The 20979-nt window shown below is 35.7% G+C and overlaps 1 protein-coding gene across 1 annotated transcript in view; it reads left to right on the top strand.

Moving 5' to 3' along the window:
* Positions 1 to 20979, top strand: part of wake (wide awake) — an 883946-nt gene that overhangs the window by 462992 nt on the left and 399975 nt on the right. The window contains exon 4 of the mRNA XM_069828856.1: positions 8165 to 8373. Coding sequence (XP_069684957.1) covers positions 8165 to 8373 — 209 coding nt within the window. The remainder of the gene's footprint in view (positions 1 to 8164; positions 8374 to 20979) is intronic.

Raw genomic sequence — 20979 nt, 5'->3', positions numbered from 1 at the left:
TTAAAAGTTGTTACTGAAAAGAATGTTACTTTCACCAAAACGTTTGAACGGAGCCGCCATTTTCAATCAAGTATGTATGCCGGAAAAATATGACGATCGGAAAGCATGTTAATACCGTAAAGAATTTGCAGTTGAAAATGTTGGCAAACAAAGAAACAAATGCTAGGAAAGTGATAAAAACAAATAAATGCTAGGGAAGCGATAAAAATAAACAAATGCTAGGGAAGTGATAAAATTGTGCTATAAGCAGCCATGATTGGTTGAAAAACGTCCTTTCGTACCATTTTATTGGACAAAAGTAGTATGACGTAGTAAAAGTGTAATAGTCTTCGTAATTATTCCTGTTTTATAATAATTCTATTGGTTTTGTAATTTTAATGAAACTTTGTTATGTTCTTTAGTATAAATAGTTATTTATAAGAACCGCTCCCGAACATAAGCTTGCTCAAACGGGTGTGCGCTACATCAATAATATGTATATATTTTGTATTGTATGAAGCAATAAATACGAAATACTAAATGCATAACTTACAAAAAATTGAATTCAAATATGAGAAGGAGAAACTGAATGCAATAAAATGTTGGTTGTTAAAATAACTTAAAATGGCAAATATTAATCTTTCAATTTTTTTTAGAAACAAAAAAGGCAAAAATAGGCAATCATTCTTAAAAAAAACTACCAGGAGCAAAAATAGGTAAAATAGGTAAAATAAAATTTGGCCTTATCTCTCCTGAATACCTCGAAGCGCTTTACAATTTTGACATTTTTCAACCCAGTAGTAAAGGACATTTCCAAACATCCAGACTAGAAATGAGTCTTCAGCTGGATTAGATCAAATGACAATAATAAAAGCTTAGTTTTTAGAAATGAATTACTCAACTTATTTTTCACGAACGCTAAGCATTTTCATCACATCGGTAATGCTACAGTGACGTGCACTTAAAAGAAGGATGAAAGATGTAGGATAGGGTCAGATAATGTAATTCTACCTACACGTAGCCACTCCCTGATCCTCCATCGACACAAATACTGCACAATGCAGCGCATTCGTCTCTGTAAATTTGAGAAATGTACGTCACTAAGGAAACGTAGGTTTAGTATTCAATTATGTGGGAGATCCCATTATATGTATAGATGCTATCATTCATGGCGATATCGATGTGGAAGGAAAGAAAAATCTTATGGAAAGAATACGTTTCGTATAAAAAAAATCGATGCATCTATCTACTATAGCTACTATCATTCTCTCTTTGCGTTATGAGAATATAGAAATGTGCATTCAACCAAACTAAAAGCCCAGTTACCTAGTCGATAGAAGTCTTTACATAGTAGCCATTATGAAGTGGTGATGGTAAGAGTAGTAACAATTTTACTGTGGTATAATGGTAGGGGCAATAATATTAGTGATGTAATAGTAATGGTAGTAGTAACCTAAGTATATTCAGTATATTCAGTATATTCAGTATTGTACAGTCAGAGCACACAACATTGTGCAATTGACAAAGTCAATAAGAAGTAAACAACAAAACAATAAAATCAATTCAAAAACTCTCAACAACGTTGACATTAAAAAACTCATTAATTTCATAAAATGGTTTGTTGATTAACCAACCAGAGACAAGTCTGTTAAAAGACTTCCTTTCCAGATTAAAAAGATATCTCGGAAATTTATTTGCTATTTTTAACGACATAATAAAATAATTATTCATTGTTTTAGTCAGCCTACACTTAGGTATGTCAAAAAGGTCACGGTTTCTGGTGCTGTATAGGTGAACATCATTCCTATGTGTCAACATATGTGAATTTTCTTTGACGAAATTTAGGGCTTGATAAATATACAGTGATGTTACAGTCATAATTTTTTCATTTACAAATAACGGTCTGCAGTGTGCCTTCATTGATGAATTAGTTATAATTCTAATAGCTTCTTTTTTGTAACATAAGTACCTTATTAGTATGAGAACTATTAATCCATAAAAGTAGTCCATAAGAAAGTATACTATAAAAATAAGAAAAATAGACAACTCTAATGTAATTCTTCGGAACATACATTTTCAAATTTCGCAGAAGAAATATTACTCTTGACAATTTTTTACAAACAGACTCAACATGGTCTGCCCAAGTAAGTGTGCTGTCCACCGTAATACCAAGAAGTTTAAAATTATTATTTTCCATGACTGTACTACTAAACAACAAAGATGCAGTTTTACTTTCATTTAAAAGAAATTTATTAGAACTAAACCATTTCTTGGCTGTATTAAAAACGGAATTACTAAGAGTTTTCAATTAATTAATATCACTATGACTTGTGAAGAAAGTGGCGTCATCAGCGAATACCACAGAATAAGCAGAGACATTGCACATCAAATCATTAACCATTATTAAAAATAGGATAGGACTCAACACTGATCCTTGAGGCACACCATATTTTACATTCATGAGCATAGATTTATTGCCATCAATGAAGACGCACTGCTGACGGTTACTAAAATAAGACACAAATAATTTTAATTCATTACCTCTAATATCATAATATTGTAATTTTTCTAATATAACATCATGCGAAACACAGTCAAAAGCCTTACTTAAATCACAAAATGTAGCAGAACTGAATTTATGGTCCTCAAGACCTTCTAAAATATAACTGATAAAACTAATAACAGCTTTGGTTGTATTAGAATTAGATCTGAATCCATATTGAGATTTAGAAAACATGTTATTAGATTCAAAGTATTCACAAATTTGATTCTTTGTTACAGTTTCAAATATTTTAGCAAAAACAGGAATAAGCGAAATTGGCCTATAGCTACTGGGTTCCGTATCGTTACCCTTCTTAAAAATGGGAATCACCTTGGAAATCTTTAAAGCATTAGGAAATACGCCAGGATAGTGAAGACTGTGTTAATAATAATAATAATAATAATAATAATAATAATAATAATAATAATAATAATGTAAAATTAGGGCCCGGATTCTTATGTAATTACATATTGCATTCCTTTAGTTGTAGACTACTGAAAATGACAAATAACGGCGATTTGTGGTTCTGATATGGTTACAGTTGAGTTTCATTTTACAAATTTTTACATATTCTTAGTAATACCGGTACTACATATTTTACATATTATGTAAAGAATGTAACATTTTTGTATATATCTAGGCAAATATTGAGTTTTTAATTTTTTTATTAAATTCATTTTATTTTTCAGAGTAAAATATTGAATTTCCTTTCATATATACATACTTGGAGATAAATCTTAACGTTCCTGTCCCATAGCACCGCCTCCTTTTGTTCTCACTATAGTACACGATGCTGGTAAAGAGGCAGGGCCAGGAACTGATGTCGTTGTATTCTGTTCACAACTGTAGAAGATACTTCAACTTCTGAAGCTGGTTCAACAGGAGACATATTTTTTAAAATAAAAATAAACATAAAAATGGAGATTCCAACCATTTGCTGCATCCTCCCACTTCAACTGACCAATTAAATTGTCACAACATTTTTGTGAATTTAATGCATTAATAAATGTATTGAAGACGTTTTGGACAATGCAATGATGTATTAAAGTCGGTATAACGGGCACTAAAACTTTGTGTTTCTGAGAAAAACTCTAAATAAGATCTTTTTTCATCATCACAATAGGCTACATTCTCTAATAAGAAAGTGAAAAACGAAAAAAAATATGTTGAAATATTTGCATTCCCCAGTCTGTTGTGTAAAGTCATGGAAATTAATTTTGTGTAGTTCTAAAGAATGAATTATAACTGCTAGTATGTTTGGTATAAAATACTAATAGAAGAACAGCTTTGTGCAACGTATATGCGTCTGTATAAATATTTGAATTTCTCTCAATTTTCGCTTCTCAGCCATAGCTGGAGGAAATGATCACTTAATCTCATCTGAAATGTTACGGTACGTCATAAAGTGCTCTGCAATCGTAAACATTCATCTCCCTGTCGATACACATTTTATAACGCTTCGACGGAAACCATTTATCGATAAGTACTTTGCCACTGTCAAATAAACCGCTTATACAACAGTTTTATGTGTACTTTTTAAAGCACATAATGATTGTTACATCGGCTTTTAATGCGGGAGTTGCTGGTCCACGTAGAGGTGAGTTCTAGTGCAACTTCTGTGGAGTTGGAGTGACAGATTTTCTTGTGATACTCCCATTTATTCTCTACATTTTCATGAAACTGCATAATAATATGTAACTATACTAAAGAGTGAAAGAAGTTACTGCATCGACATTGTCTTCTGTTAAGACATCTCCACACGCCGTAGAACTTCTACTACTAAGGGAGGTGTGCCCAATAGCATACACTCGTCTAATATCGCACCCTAATTATTATAAGGTAATACATGTCACATGCTCATGAAATGTATAGTAACTAATTCTCTTCGCTCGAAATTAACAGTAACCCCAGCAGGTGAATGTTTGTAGATTTTACTACACAATGTTCGGCTTTATTCTAAAATATGATGTGTAAAAATATTGTAAGTGTGTTTTGTCGGCAGCTATTTTTAATAAAGGAAGGTAAGTAGCAATACTTTTATGTATATTGGTATTGACTTGGTTAGGAATGAAATATGCAAAATCAATCGAAGAAATGTGCCAGTTTTAAGTTGGCTATAACAGGCTAATAGATTTCTGCCCAATATCGCACATGCTCTATAATCCTATTATCGCACAGTGCGATGCCATAAATTCACCTACAGAATAGAAGACGTGAGAAATTAGGTACTTCTTTAATTTGGCCCTAAATAATCTTATATTTTGAGTTTGATTTTTTATATCCATAGGGAGGCTATTAAAAATGTTTACTGCCATATAACGCACTTCTTTTTGGCACGGTCTCAGTGAGTCGTTCTCGGTCCACCTTTTTTTTGGATAGCCCAAAAATGTGATATTGGTAAACATTCTATAAAACATGTCACCAGGCTGAATCATCAGGCTACTTATAGATTAATAATGTTATAATAACGGATATTTTAATGTAAGTCTAATAGTATTGCAATATATTAATAGTAAGTAGCTTATTCTTTATTTTTCCGTAAAAACCCATAATTCCTAAATAGCAGATTTCAACTCCTAAGAAAATACTAAAACATGAGTTGGGAAAACCTAATTTTGCTTTTTTTTTTAAACCAAAAATCCGGGGCTTGATGAGATTGAAATAATGTGAACAGCACGTATGCTTTCCGACCACGCGGTCCGGGATTCGATTCCCAGCATGGACAATGGAAGACATTTATCTTTCGTCCACGGGACTGGGTGTTTTTCCGTTATCTTATGATTGTTCTGTAATGTCTCAGCGGTGGCTTAGTATTACGCGGATGCCATGACCGGAGAAGTCCGCATTCATGGGATGTGTAGTGTGCGATCAGGGAAATCTAAATCGGACAAAGGAGATGTTAAGAAGAATAATTAATATCGAAATTAAAATTATACAATAGCGATGCAACAGTCAAATAAGAATGGCAATCAAGCACTTGGGAAGAAATTCTCCACACCCGTCTTGCCTACTGTGACATTTTCTAAAAGAAACCTCAGTCTGTTTCGGAGTAACAGTCACCTAACAGAAATGCGTGGGTTGCCGTTTTCTTTCGAACATGAAACTCTGTAAGCGAAGAAAGCCAAGAGGTGGAAGAAGAAAAAGTACACTTCAATCTAAGGTTTCGAACAGCGGCCGAATATTATTCAAAACTTCACTGAATACGTAACAATTGAGAGAGAAGTTTTAACTCGAAATACATTTTCTTGCCTTCGCATAAAAGTTTATTTCTAAAGTTCTCCAATACACAATTCCACATCATAATTCTCTACAAAGGTGCACTTGTTCAGAAAAGGTAGAATTTCTTAACAAGTGAATGATTAAATTGTGAAGTTATCCAGGTATAAAAGAAGTGTGGAAAGCTTCTGAAAGGGATGAAGTAGAGATATACAACAAAATCCAAATGAAAATCAGCTCTCAATTGTTTTCAATTATACGTACAAGGAAATTCACGCTCAAGAACAACAGATAAAATATGTAACTAGCAAATATTTCGACATGAATTTTCATGTTATAGTTTAATACTAAAAATGGCCTCTGTGGTAGAGTGAACATGCGTGTTATTTTCAGCCCGATGCACGCAGGGGACGATAGACGCTTAAGGAAGATGAGTGCCCCTAGCATGATACTCTCAGGAGGAAATGAAAAGTTGGAAGTCCCATGGCATAAATTTTCGCCAAGTAAAAGTAGGCTGTTCAGTAATTAGAACATTCGGCACTAAATTTGTAGACTTTCGATCAATTTTAAAACTAAACACTGCTAGTAATCAACTTAAAATAATTGGGGACAATAAGGTTATTCAAAAATATATATTTTTAGTTGGTTATTTAACGACGCTGTATCAACTACTAGGTTATTTAGCGTCGATGAGATTGGTGATAACAAGATGGTATTTGGCGAGATGAGGCCGAGGATTCGCCATAGATTACCTGGCATTCACCTTACGGCTGGGAAAACCTCGGAAAAAACCCAACCAGGTAATCAGCCCAAGTGAGGATCGAACCCGCGCCCGAGCGCAACTTCAGACCGGCAGGCAAGCGCCTAAACCGACTGAGCCATGCTGGTGGCTTCAATAATAAGTCCCCATTTTGAAATGGTAATGTTTGTCAAATGTTTATATTTCACAAAACTAAAAACAAAAATTTGTTCATAAAGAAATGGGATTTTATTAAAACACGAAAAGATTAAATACGACCACCACTGTGTTGTTCAACAAGAAATAGTCTTTCTTCTACGCTATAAATGGCATTAATAAGCACAGCCTTACAGATGTTTTCAATTACATCCGATGCTGATTGTTTCAGTTCCTCGCGTGTAGTAGAACTACATACAAATCTCTTTTCTTTTAGATAACCCCATAACAAGTAGTCAGCTGGATTTATATCTGGTGACCTAGAAGGCCAACTGTTCGGAAAATGCCTACTAATTACACGATCACCAAATGTGTTGCGCAATAGTGTTTTTATATTATTGTGTATGTGAGGTGGAGCGCCATCTTGCATGAAAACTATTTTTTCGATTTCATGAATCTATAACGCTGGTATTGCAAAGCCTTGCAACATTTGAAAACATCGCTGCCCGGTTACCGTCACTGCTTTCGTTTGTCCTTCTTCAATTTCTTCATAGAAATACGGTCCTGTTGTGAAATGTGACGTACAACCACATCAGACAGTAACCTTGATATCATGTAAAGGTAAAACCATTATACAAATTATTAAAATTACTCCCTTATTGCCGTCTGTATTCTGAACAAAAATAATTATTGTTTATACAAGCGTGACACAGTTACCATAACAACGAAACACGCATCGATAAAACAAAACCAAACCTTCTAAACAATAATGGTATCTATATGAAACCAAACTGCTGATATGTACAGAAGATACAGCTATTTCAAAATGGGAACTTACTTTTGAAGAACATTATATTTCGCCATATATTTGAGCTATAAATTCAACACTATCATAATATTACATCAAAGTCCAAAAATGGTCTTAGGTAATCATGTCTGATACTATCAGCAACAAATCACTTTTAACTCCAACAATAACTGTTAAGTATTTATGTGTAAGCTATAGCTCATTTATTTATTTATTTCATTGCATTTCTCTGCTTTCATTAATTATTTTCCAGCATTCTTTTGGCTTTCTTCATCCCAGCCTCTTTCCTCTAACTTCCAGTGCCTCGCTTCCCTACAGTTTAAACTTGTCAATGATATTTTCTTTCCTCTTCTTCTATTTAAAGTTTTGCACTCTTTCTAACGCATTTTTTACTGTCTTCCTTCCCGTCTACTATTTTCTCTCTGAGTCTCTTATTTCTTTATCTCTTTTTATCATCACTGTTCTCTTCATCTTCTATTTCTCTCCTAATCTTTGCCATGGGATTCAGTTCCTCCATCCATTTCTTTATTATCTGTTTTCCTTCCCATACCATTATCTTACTTTCCGATTTTAGCTTCGGTTGATTACCTAGATGGGTTTCTTCGTCTTCTCAGACACTTCCATTTTCTCTCTCCTGTCTACCAAATTTCTCTTCATTTACATTCAGTCTAGATCCATCTTTAAATCAACCTTGTTGACGTCTCTTTTTGTACGTGTGTCGCAGGCGGGATGTCAACCAGACGCAGCTGCCGAGATCGTCGTCTATAGACAGCGTGGTGGAAGCAGCAGCAGCGTGGGGCGATCAGGATGGTAGCGGCAATCTTCAGCCGCCGCGACGTTTGCCTTCGCCGCTCCTACACCGCCCAGAACGACCTCTGTCCCTCGTGTCACCGTCCGTGGGACGACGGATGAAGGGACAGCGAGCCGTCTCAGGTCAGTCTACTTGAGTGTCTCTTGTAGATAAAGAACCCCTGGTAAAACTTTTTAATCTTTTGGACGACAATGCTGCATTGAGATCGTGTTGTGTGCTCGTTTTATAAAAATAAATACTGTTTTGATTAAAACCACAAGATATCGTGGACGACGGCACTGAAGAAGGAAAATATTCCGCGTGATCAGGATACGAGGCGCGTCCATAAAGTAACTTTCCCACTCGTCCCACACCTAGAAAACCGTATGTTGCGCGAAGCGACTGCGTGTACGTGATAGAGTAGTGTCCTGGCATGGCGCATGCGCTAGCGGAACTTCCCGAGTGCTCTCAGTAGCTTCGTTGCATTTGTTGAAAATGGGCTTTCCTATTCAGCTCCCGCCGAGTGTGAAGTGCGGTCAGTGATAAAGTTTTTGAATGCACAGGGCATAGCGCCGATTGAAATTGATCGTCAGCTGTGCCAGGTCTATGGGCCTAACGTCATGAGCAAGCAGATGGTGCGTTGCTCCACAAGGTCGTCTGTGATGATGGTTGGCCTCCCACTGCGCTCCTCGTCATGCACATTTTGGCGTCCTGCTGAAAATTGTCTACAGCAGCAACGCACCATCTGCTTGCCCATAGACCCGACACACATTCACCGTGGTTATCGGCTTGACTCGTCCAAGACCCGCAACCTGTGGAAGCGGGCGCGCGGAGGATTGTTCACTCAGTATTAACAGGGAATCATTGTTAATGAGTTGTTAACATCAATTTTATAATTTAGTATCTCTGACTACCATTTTATACCTCCAGAGTACTGGATTGCTGCTGCGATTGATATTCAAAGTACACGCTCTCTATATTTTCTTCCTGATTTTATTACTCAATAACTTTTATCTGACTGTATTATGTGAACTTTAATCTTTCGCCGTTGTTTTATCAAGTACGTAACCAAGATAAAAATAACAAAGTTGCATAACGAATGGATATGGTATTCTCTGCGCCAATATTAAATAACCAGCAGTAAAACGACACAATAGTGAATTTTGATTTAGTACATCGATAGTTAAAATTCTGTGGAAACAATACATTGCTTCACATAATCCTCTCTCTCTCTTTCCCTCTGTCAAGGAGAGAATGACAGAAAGACTGTGTGTGAGAGAGAGAGTGCGTGCTTATGTGGTGGTTGTATTCTTGTAAAGTACCATGTCATTCAGTCCATAAAATAATGATAAAATGTGGATGAAGGAAAGTCTTATGACTAAATTTAACTTTCCACTACAATAAAATTCACATACTTTGGCGCTCTAATGTTAAAAAAAAGTTATTTAGGTCAATTTAGTTTGTTACATTTCTTTAGGGCATTTTTAAGTCCAATAAACTTCACATTATTTATGCTCCATTGTGAGTGAAACCCATAAAAGTATTTAAGTATTCAAATTTAATAACAGGGGATAAAACGTGCTGAGAATCCGAGCTCTCTTAATAATAAAAAAAAAAAGCTGATGCTGTTAAAATAATGGTAGATGTTTTGATTGTAAACGAGGGTAAATATAGTGGGTAGACTGATAATTCCATGTACAGAATTTATATGCAGGAATAAGAAATTTTCCTCGGAGGCGTATTAGTTACCATGCAGTGAACTGGAACTGTACATTTTAAGTAATGAACATTGTAATTGGGCTTTGCGTGTTATGTTGATAAACAAATAAATAAATAAACGGAGGCTAGTGGGTTTAAATTCGGCTGAGTGGGATGAAATCATTATTGTGATATTCGTTGAAAGGGGAATGGAGCTGGAAAGTTCATTTTTCAGATAATCAGTCTCTGAATGAGAGGGTCCAAGCAAAATTTAGTAGCCATTCATAATCAAAGTTAAACTTTAACTCTGAGTGTGACGTTAGCACTATGCCACCGACGTCTAAATTGCGCTTGGATTTTTCCCACTCCTCCTCCTTCAATACGCCTCACCATACGTATTAATAAAGCTCTCGAAAGTAAAATAGTATATATATATATATATATATATATATATATATATATATATATATATATATATGAAGAGTCCACTGCAAGAATGCTGGATGTCATTTGGAATACATTTTGCAGGAGAAGCAATTGAAAGTTTGAAATGTTAGCGCTCAAAGCTTAACTGAGATTTTTCGATCATTACTGGACAATGACAATCAGTGTTAATGCCATATAACTCTCTATGTACATTCTATGTCTTAAGCTATGTATTGACAGTCTTGGTTCATTTTCGACAAGAAAGTTTAAGTTATACACCACTTCGGCGGGTCACGCTGTGCATGATGTGTATCTGGAGAGTTATGGCGTGTACTAAGGTAAGTGTATGTGTAAATGAGCTTGTAAGTGTAGTATAGGGAATGGGTGATGGTGATAGTGATGATGATGATGATGATGATGAAGGGGAAACCCGGTACCAACACGTAGCCTACTCCTGTCGAATAGCACCAAGGAGGCCGTCAGGCTTAACGTCCCCATCCAACGGACGAATCACTATCAACAGTGGCATATGCCTTCTCTTCATATGCACTACGGAGAGATTTGGGATTTAACCCAGACATATTGGAGGACAATCTAGTGATTAGAAATTGTGCACCGCCACCTCTCCTAATCCCAAAGTAGAAATTTTACACGAAAATCTGTGACTCTTCCGGGAGTCGAATCCAGGCCGGCTAGTCTGAAGGCAGACATGCTACCACAGAGCTAACTCGGCGGACAATGTGTACAGAACTAATTTACTAATTCATGTGCACGCCTACTCTCAATTACATTTTTAAATCATATAGCTTTATCTAACTTCTGATAAGTGAAAATGGAACAAGGACATAAATGGACAAATATTTGTAGACGCTCAAAGGGGAACAAAGCGACCATAGACACAGAGGAAACTCTGCGAAATTAAGAAGAAATGTCTATGATAGCAAATATTGTCATAGATGAAGAACATTAAACAGACCGTTAGACGACTCTGTCAGCTAACCATTACAGTTAGAACAGGATGACGTTCATTCATATATCTTGCCAATTTTTTACACGTTGCATCTGAACTTTGAACTATCTGAAGAACTGATGATAGAAGAAGCCAGACCTCTGTTGCATTTTAATTATCTGATTCCAAAACCTGTATTTGATTGCAGAGTCCATCATAAATTTTAGATACAGTATATCTCTGAGTTGAAGTAAAAGTTCTTTATTTTCAACCAGTCGTTTTAAGTTTGTTACAGCAGCACTGCCTCCACCATCTTCCAAATCAATCCAATGTTTGACTGCATTGAAATTGATGCAATGATATTTTCTTGCCTTCAGCCATGCCCCTGCGAGTTATTACAGGAACTGGAGGTAGAACAAATGTTCCTGCTTCTTTTAGGTAGTCCAGCAATCTCTCCCTTCTAACTGGAATTTTCGCTAAATCACCCTTAACAGCTGCAATGAATTCATCAGCAATTTTTAGTGAAAATCTAATGTCTTCAGTACAAAGATGCAATAAGTGAGCCCAACATGTAGAATGTAAATGCTGAGGTGGAACTCCAGCCAGTCGCCTGCCAGCAGAAAGCATAAATGGTGCACTATGTGATATTAAAACAATGAAATTGCTTCTGTGAACACCAGTAGTGTAACAAGTATTAAATTTACTACAACATCGGCATTGCAGTGTTAAACAATTTTGTTTTTCACAAGACGGGAGTTTTCATTCACAACACCCAGTGAAGCTACAAGAATATTCACCACCTTACGATTCTTTATATCTGTTGTTTCATCAACCACTAGATAGACAGAATTTCCCTCACATTTTGACTTAGTTTCCTGAAAGTCGCCTTCAGCATACTTTGCAAGATACCTTCTTAGAGTGGTTTCACTGGGAGTCGGCTGCATACATGTAGCTGTTGCTATCCACTGACGAAATCGTTGGTTACGAAAGACATGCAATGGAATACCAGCAGAAGTGAATGCTTCCATAATATCTTTCATATTATCCTTGGATTTTTCCATACGTTGCCATACTTGAGGTATGGTACTGGCACGTATGTTGCTAGGGTCGACGGCAATTCGGAAAGCGGTAGTCTGCTAACGTTTGCGTCGAGAGAGACAGAGCACTGCAGCGTACAACATTGTCACATCGTAATTCACGCGCACGTGCAATACAAATAGCGCAGGAGAGAATTTAACTTATCAAAAGACTATAATGACAGCCCTTGATTACTGTAAGCATGACAGCAAACAAACCCTCTTTCTTCACTAACAATATTCTTTGCACGGTTGTAAATCCCACACCACATGCTTTTGCATTTGTTTCTTGGGCATTGGCAACGTTGCAGCCAGCATCAAGATGGCCGGCAGCGTTCTGGTCGTCAACGTTTTTTAAATAATTATATGCTTAATCACTATTTTCCGCGCTTGCCTGTGTAATACTTATCTTTTTACAGTATCTTCTTTCATTTATTTATCTTACACACACAGTAAATGTTAGTTTTACTTATTCAGTGTATTGAAACACTTACACGTGAACAAACAAACTCGGGAAGTAAGACTGATTCCGATTGGTTCTACTGTATAAGCTTGTCACGTCACATACCAGAAATACTACGGCGCATATAGCACCTGACCGCCTTCCGAAATGCCGTCTAGACTAGGACCACTTGAAGTTGAACCCTGTCCATCACTTTGATTCCGAGATCTATGCTTAGAACTTTTCACATGTTTCTGCACAATAATAATAATAATAATAATAATGTTTTATTTTCGCTGGCAGAGTTAAGGCCATAAGGCCTTCTCTTCCACTCAAACAGCCTTAACAAATACAATACATATTTAAATTACGAATATTTACACTACACTTAAAAGGTTCTCCAGCAATATTCTTCAGTTAAGTTTTAACAACTAGTAGACTACATATTGAGGGTGGATTCGTTGTTGTTTTCCCACGTTGGACGCCATTTGAGGGTGGTATCGTTGTTGAGTGGTTATTGTGACCACACGTTGGGCGCCATTTGAGGGTGGGTGCGTCTCGATGTTGCGTGAGATTCACTCAGGGTAGCCGAGGTACTGTTGTGGTATAGGGTGATGTCGGGAATAATACCAAGCCGGCTACTTAAATAAAAGGCAGCGTAAACTTCAAAACTATAAGTTCATTGTAGTATCCACTTGGTAAACCCTAGAATATGTATTTCCGGCTGACTTATAATTCAATCGTTGGTCGCACTTCTGTATCGACTCTATGGCGGCTCTGAATAAGCTCTATCCGATACTACAAATTCAATATTCTGTCCAGTACACTATGACACGAAGCGAAATAGTAGTCCTGTCGACGCCAAACGAAGTAGTTATTCTGCCCTGTATGTAGGGCTGCCGACACGAAGTAAAGTTGTTTTGATGATCTCCGCTCCGAAGCGGAATAGTAGTCGTCAATTCCGCTCCCAGTCACCCTTATTTATAAAAACCTATCCTACGCTAAAACTAACTATTCTATTGGTTAAAAACTACGTCACTAACTGGCCTAAAATCTATTCCCTATTGGTCCAAAGTGACCTCATAAGCTGGACCAAGATCTCTTCTTATTGGGCGCGAAATATGTCATCTCTAAATTTAGACTTTGGATTTCCCATAACCTCAAATTAGTTTGTATATCTCACAAGAATACCCGTTCTTTGGAAAACCCAAGCTTGGCAGTATCTTTCCCACGGGTCCAGTCTAACTCCGGCTTTATGCTTCATCGAGTCTCTATGAAACCCCGCTCAACGTGGCCCTAAATCTGTCCGATGCTGACAAGTGACGAAACACCTGTGTGAGGAAGCTAATTCTAACGAAGTCGCCAGAACATCCCCGCGAATACATGTAATAGAAATATGGAGATATCACTTCGCTAATAAATCGGTCTCTCCCTCTCCTAATTACTGCTTCAATATATATTTAAATTTAGATAAACCTACAAGGTAAAGTAATAACTTAATTTATGAGCTAATTTCATTCAAACAATTATAATTAATTTGAGATAGCTAGTAAAATGATGAAATTAATTTAATATAAGCTTACTAGAACTATGTTACAGGGAGAAAAAATATATATATATATATATATATAAATTTAAAATATATTTCTATAATGGGAATATTAATGTAATTGCTATTAGAGATTTTGTAAATCTATTTAAAGAAATTAATGATAATAATAATAATGGGCAGATGTTAGTTTCATTATATGTAATAAATGTTAATCAGCAATTAATTTGTTAAGTAATAATTTACGTAATTTTGACCTAAATGAAGTTATTGTCCAACAACCCCTTACATCACTCGGCAGTGATTTTTTTTTAAATTAATACACTCTGAACATAGGGTACACAGAAGTTTCTTCTTTTCAGCCACAAAATTGTCTGTAGGAAACTCGCGAACTCTTTATATCGCAGTTACATATGTTTTCGGCATGTTGATATGAAATAGATGTGAACCCTTTTGATTCAAAGTGTGAGCTAGCCATAAAACCGTTAAACGTGCACTCCATAATGTTTTTTTTTTTTTAATTGTTGTTCTGTTCCTCACAGAACTATAACTGTAGTTTAGAATTTAAAATATAACTTAAATTCTTAAGTTTGAAATTTCCATTGTTTAAAAACTAGCTTCTCATTGTTAATGTGAGTATTTTTAATATTAATTGTTGGTCACAATTGTTATAAATAGTGCATTGAAGCTGGCAGTTCATTTTCCAAGAATTATGCTCTATTTTCAATATTATGCCTTTATGCTTTATTTTTAAAAACTATGCTTTATTGTGCTTCTAACATTTGTTTCATCGAGGCAGTTTGATAACCAAAATCATGTTTGGGGTAGCAACCATATGTCTAAAGTGCTGTTATCCTTTTTATACTTTTGGGTTGCACTACTCATTAGTATATGATTAACTCAATTCAACTTACTGTCAATATAAAATCTTCATCTATTATCTTACACTGGGAAAATTAATTCCTCTTCACATGTGTCTCTGTAACAGCAATGGACTTCAATTCTTAGAAATCTGCAAAATTAATTGATCTTGTGTAGGCTCAATGAACATCAACCAATATCAATCAAAAGTTCTCTAAAAGTACAACGCAAATCAAATATTCAACACAGACATGATTTTAAAATAAATGGGACATTGGGGAAATACGCTGGAAAAAAATTCCTCCCCCACGTTTGTGTAGAACTTATGTTAACAATTCGCGGACGCATTACAAAATTAAGGCTTTGTCATTCAAAAGGAACTTTCATTTTGGTGTAGAAAAGAAGCCCCATATTTTACTTTGTTCCAACTCTAAAAGTTATTAAAACTTTTTTCCTCTCCCACTGAAACTGTCTTTTCCGCCCATACAACCCTGGCTGAGTAACTGGAAAGAGAAACAAGAATCCTCGAAGAACAGATGTTACCTAGTACACAAAGTTCTCAAACCTACAACACACACATACAGGCACATTTACAAAGGATGTTACCAGACTATAATTCACGAGAGAAATTTAAAGGATACTCCAGCACTATCCGGCTCCTTTCAAGTACTGTAAAATATTTTTATGCCAGAAATAATTTTCCGAATAATTTTTATTCCGAGCTTTACATCAATATTTTATTTTTCTTTACACAAATTCTTAAAGAAAAATTACTGTGGACTATGCCCTTAAAGAAAAGCCAATTTTAAGTGGCTTTTGTGTCACACGGTATTTATGTAATATAATAAGTGACTTTACTTCTCAGAGGGAAACTTGCAAATTATTTATTAGTTATATCACAAAATAAATTGCTACATTTCACAACTATAAATTGTGTTCATACTTGGCAAAACTGACAATTAAAAAAATAATTGGATACTTTTACAGGAATTAATAAATACAGATATACGTCTACGAATTTTTGGATTATCGACTAAGAGAGAAAGGCTCAAAGATGTCTGAAACATTTAAAAGATGATATTTAGCCTACTTTTTCGTCGAAAAGGACCACTTGAATAGAACATTTTAAAAACGAAAATGATTATGAATATAAGTTATGTATAGTCCACAATTAATATATTATTTTATATATATTATGGCACAACTCTTTAGAATCCATCAATTACCACAAAAATTGTGGAATTAAATTGAATTTACATATAAAAAATATTAGAAAACCGTCTCACAGTCTAAAATAAACCTCAAGGAATCCCTGAGGGATTGGAGCCGATGCTCTACATAACCTAAATCTATTTTCCCATAACTAAGATTATTTTATAACTTCAGTTAATTTGAATTCTATAGTGGCAACAATGAAGGAACAACCTTAGGCTTTTACTCTGCATTGGTCGTCATGACAACACCTGTGACGTGCTTCCGGACGTTTAATGGATGCGTGCACGTCTTCGTTTCGTTCCCCGCTCCTTTATGTCCTCACATTCTCGTAATGGCTGGAGTGCACATTCACCCGGCCATGAGATGAGTGTCTGATGTTCTTTCTAAGGTTGCAGTTTCCTTCACCGCAATGTTTTCTAAAGTGCTAAAGATACCTACCACCAATAATTCTAGGTACTATATAGTATTAGACTTTATAAGAATAGTAGTAATAATAATAATCATCATCATCATCATCATCATCATCATCTTAGTAATCATATTACTATCTACATTACACAGTAGTATACCGCGTGTTTATTTCAAAACTTCCCATCTTGAATAATTTTAGATGTATAAGGACTAATGTTATGGGATTTAATCGATTAATCGATCAATTTCTGTTTCAAGATTAATCGATGAAAAATATTTAATCGAATAATTGAGTCGATTAAAATTAATCGGTTGTAGTTGATATTAATTATTATTTTGTTAATACAAACTCATACTAATAATTCCGGCAATATTTCTCTCTCGGAAATTGCTTACTTAAAAGCACAATAGTACTGTTATTTTCTAACTATAAACCAGGTAGCGTAGGGAAAATCTATGCACAAACACTTCAGAAAGAGATTGAGATATGAGGACAGTGATATAGTCTATCTTTATTAAGTTTTATGGTTTTCCATGAAAACTTCCACCTTGTTGTCAGCTCATCTTTCTAGCATATGAAATACATATTTTTCAGGGATTCGTCCCCCTCATTCCTTATAAAATAGTCATGTCTACACTGTGTACAAGTGAGAGCGTAGCCATCTCCTACTCTTTCTAAAATCTGGTAATTCGATTACAACAGGGACCAGTCTTCTGTTTTGACCGCTGTACTTTTGCAGTTGGTGTTTCTGTACTGAGTTTGTATATGGAGGTTGTGTGTTTAGTTCGATAAAAAAGAAAAAAAAATCAGTTTTCTGTGGTTTGTGAAAAGTATAAACTCCATTATGTCATATGAGAATTTGAGAGGTAAACTCGGTGAAACGTTTGGATTTAAGTTGAACGATCGTGGAGAAGTGCTTGACTAAATGTAGAGCGGCATTTAATTTGGAGCATGTGAATGCACTCACATGTTTAAAATCAAGGATGAAGCAGTATTAACTAGGTGAGCCTTCATACTTTTTGTTATTTATGTTTGTCTCAAAATTTCCCGGAGAAATTGATAATAAATTATAAGCCTCATAATAAATACGTTAGTAAGTAATTAAAATAGTTGTTTTGTAATATAACGATACAGTATATACAGATATACAACATTTAATATTATGTTTATCACCAAACACAAGTTAAATTTAACAATAATTGTGTATTACAGTATATTAAAACATTTTTCAACCCGACCAAAACTCGAAATAGTTAATCGATTAAATATTTTGATCGATCAGCAGCACTAATAAGGACACGATTTAGTGAAAACTTACACTCATACCAAAAAGAGAACCTTTACGAACTTGTAGCATAAATAACTACTGTATTATTTATTTAATCAGTATATAATTCATGAGGAAAATTGTTTGCGTTTCTTTAAGGCCCGAACCCAGTCTGAATCCAACAAGCATAGGCTTAGCACAGTCTAGTATATACAGTCACGAAGCTTAATACGTAGTAAATATGCATCCATAGATAGTTGCTAACCACTAGGATCGCTAATATCGCCTCATTACAGAAAATGCGAAATAGTATCGGCACAGTCTATTGTTCCTAGCAACCTCGAAACTAAAGCTTCGTGATTGTATATATTAGGCTGTGGGCTAAGTGAATTTCAACCCGATCCCGGCCAGTGGGTTTGCCCCCTGCAGACCTCTAACGTATAGGACTAAGTACAGCATCAGTATTCTCCGAATCGCAGATTTTAATTACGCTTGAAATAATACGCCTGACATGGCTACACAATACTTCTGATTCACTTGATACTACTGTAAACACCGACAATGGGTGAGAGCGTACTGGAAGTGGCTGTACACCTTATGTCACATGTTAGGTACGTTTCAGCTTTCTCCAACTCGATTCGGACCTTTACTGGTTAATACTCCTCTGTTCAAGTGTGGAAGATGGTTGAAAATAATTGAAAAACTCGGGAATAAACAGCGATAATCTGATAAGCCTACAGTTTTCCAATTGTAAATTATCAGCCAATTACGTTTCATTTAGTTGAAGAATTATGTGGCTTTGTTAACAGATGGTTGGATTATACTTTTTTGAAAAATATGACAAACTCTTACGTTTGCAGTAAAGAAGATGGCAGGGGATTCGTAGAACCCGTTTAATTGCGTGGAACCTTTAATTTGTTGATGGTTACGTGATTTCAAATAAGTATACGATTACAATCGTAGATCACCAATAGGTGAGAATCATCTTAGCATAATCATAATACAAATAACTTTAATTGAAATGAATTTACGGGAGGGACACTATGGTCCAGCACTGCGACCTATTAAGATCTATTGTACTAACCCTCAAGCTAGGCGCATTCCCAAACCCACATCGGTTGACTACACTAAGGTTCGCCGCGTACCCAGGTGTAGGGCAGGCAATTCTCCTCGTTCCTAGGCCAGGCCCCTCCGTGAGTCGCCAGAAATGGAGACGGAATTATGTAAATGCTTAATATGGGGAAAAACTGGAGAATCCCGAAAAAAACTCCAACTGCGACCTTGTCCGCCACAAGTGTCACTGTGGATTTTTCAATGAAAAATCCCAGACCTGACCGGGACTCGAACCCGGGCCGCCTGCGTGACAGATTAGAAGTCTCACCACTCAACCACAGTATAGGTTACAAGTAACTTGAACTTTCAATGAATATCGTAACCACTAAAAGAAACAAAAGCAGGAGTCGCTGCTCAAGCCACTAGTAATATCTTGAATTTAATATACAGAATGTCTCATTTATCTTGACTATCCAAAATAACTTTGTACGCAAGCACCAAATGAAACATTGCTTCATACAAAAGGTGTACGACTGAAATGGGAAAATAATACTGACGGAGCGGCAACCTTGTAGCATTGTTTATTAATGAGATACGCGTATTAACATTGTTTCTTTAAATGACACTATATACAGGGACATCATTTTATTTTTACTTCAATTTTCATTGTACCTGAGTTTTTTAATGTACTTCACTCCCACCCCTTCTACTAATGAAGTTCAACCGTCCTCCACACAGAACCAAGGCCGCATATACAGTCATAGTAGCCTTACGGTCATAGTAAACAGTACGTTCCAGAAATGTGTTCGCGTTTTCCAGTGACGAAAGAGCTTTTAATATTGAATCATTTTCGCACACGTACTGTTGTCCATTTGCCTACGTCGTATCCCGGTTTCCTCCACCAGCTTTTATTCGCCAGCTAGTGGCTGGGCTCTCTTATCTCCTTTCTCAGAACATTAATTTCTGTTAGGAATTGGACGTCTATGAATATTATACAACTGTTTAAAACAACTTAAATAAAAGGGCTTTGTTAAGTAATTAACTGTCACGTGATTTCCTCCCTTTCTACGACCCTTCGACATAACCACTTGGACGGTCAGTAGATAGTATGTCTGAGTAATTTTATCTTTTCGGATGGGGCAGAAGTGAAGATTGAATTTACAGTACCTAAGGTACCCTCTTGTAGAGTAGGTACGGAATTATTTCAACATGAGTTACTAGTACGAAGAACGAAACTGGTATTTTAGATTAGGTACAATACTCTATAATATGCACATTAGAACTGAAGCCTGTATCGAAATGAACGGCCACCATTTTCAAAAACATGTTTAAATACCCAGATTATGATTATTTTTCAATTTAACTTCATTCTCTATATTGTACGCTAATGTACTGTAGACAGTATAGTATACACTGCATAATGAATATGTCCGCATGGACAGCTCAGTTCGTGAGTAAAAGCACTCACTGTTAATACTGTATTGTATTTTGATTAAACAAACAAAAACCTAATGAAAATGATCAAACTCAAAATCGCGATATTTCGTAGTTTACGTAAATGGATGAACTACTTTTCTTCCCTTCTATACCTAGTAAAGTGATTTGTTTGTATATTAGCCAGTATCATCGAACTCCAGTCGTGGAACGGGGTAGCAAACGGCGTTGATCCAGAGGTATAGGCAAGTTAATATTAAAAATGTTAGTAAAAATAAAATGATGTCCCTGTATTTATTATTATACATTTCATTTAAGTTCGTCGAGACCTTTCCAAAAATGTATCACGGTGGGTCATTCTGATAAA

Source organism: Periplaneta americana, chromosome 6 (genome assembly GCF_040183065.1).
Source record: "Periplaneta americana isolate PAMFEO1 chromosome 6, P.americana_PAMFEO1_priV1, whole genome shotgun sequence".
Lineage (NCBI taxonomy): Eukaryota > Metazoa > Arthropoda > Insecta > Blattodea > Blattidae > Periplaneta > Periplaneta americana.
The sequence above is the reverse complement of the archived record's forward strand: the minus strand, read 5'-3'. Positions and strand labels throughout refer to the sequence as shown.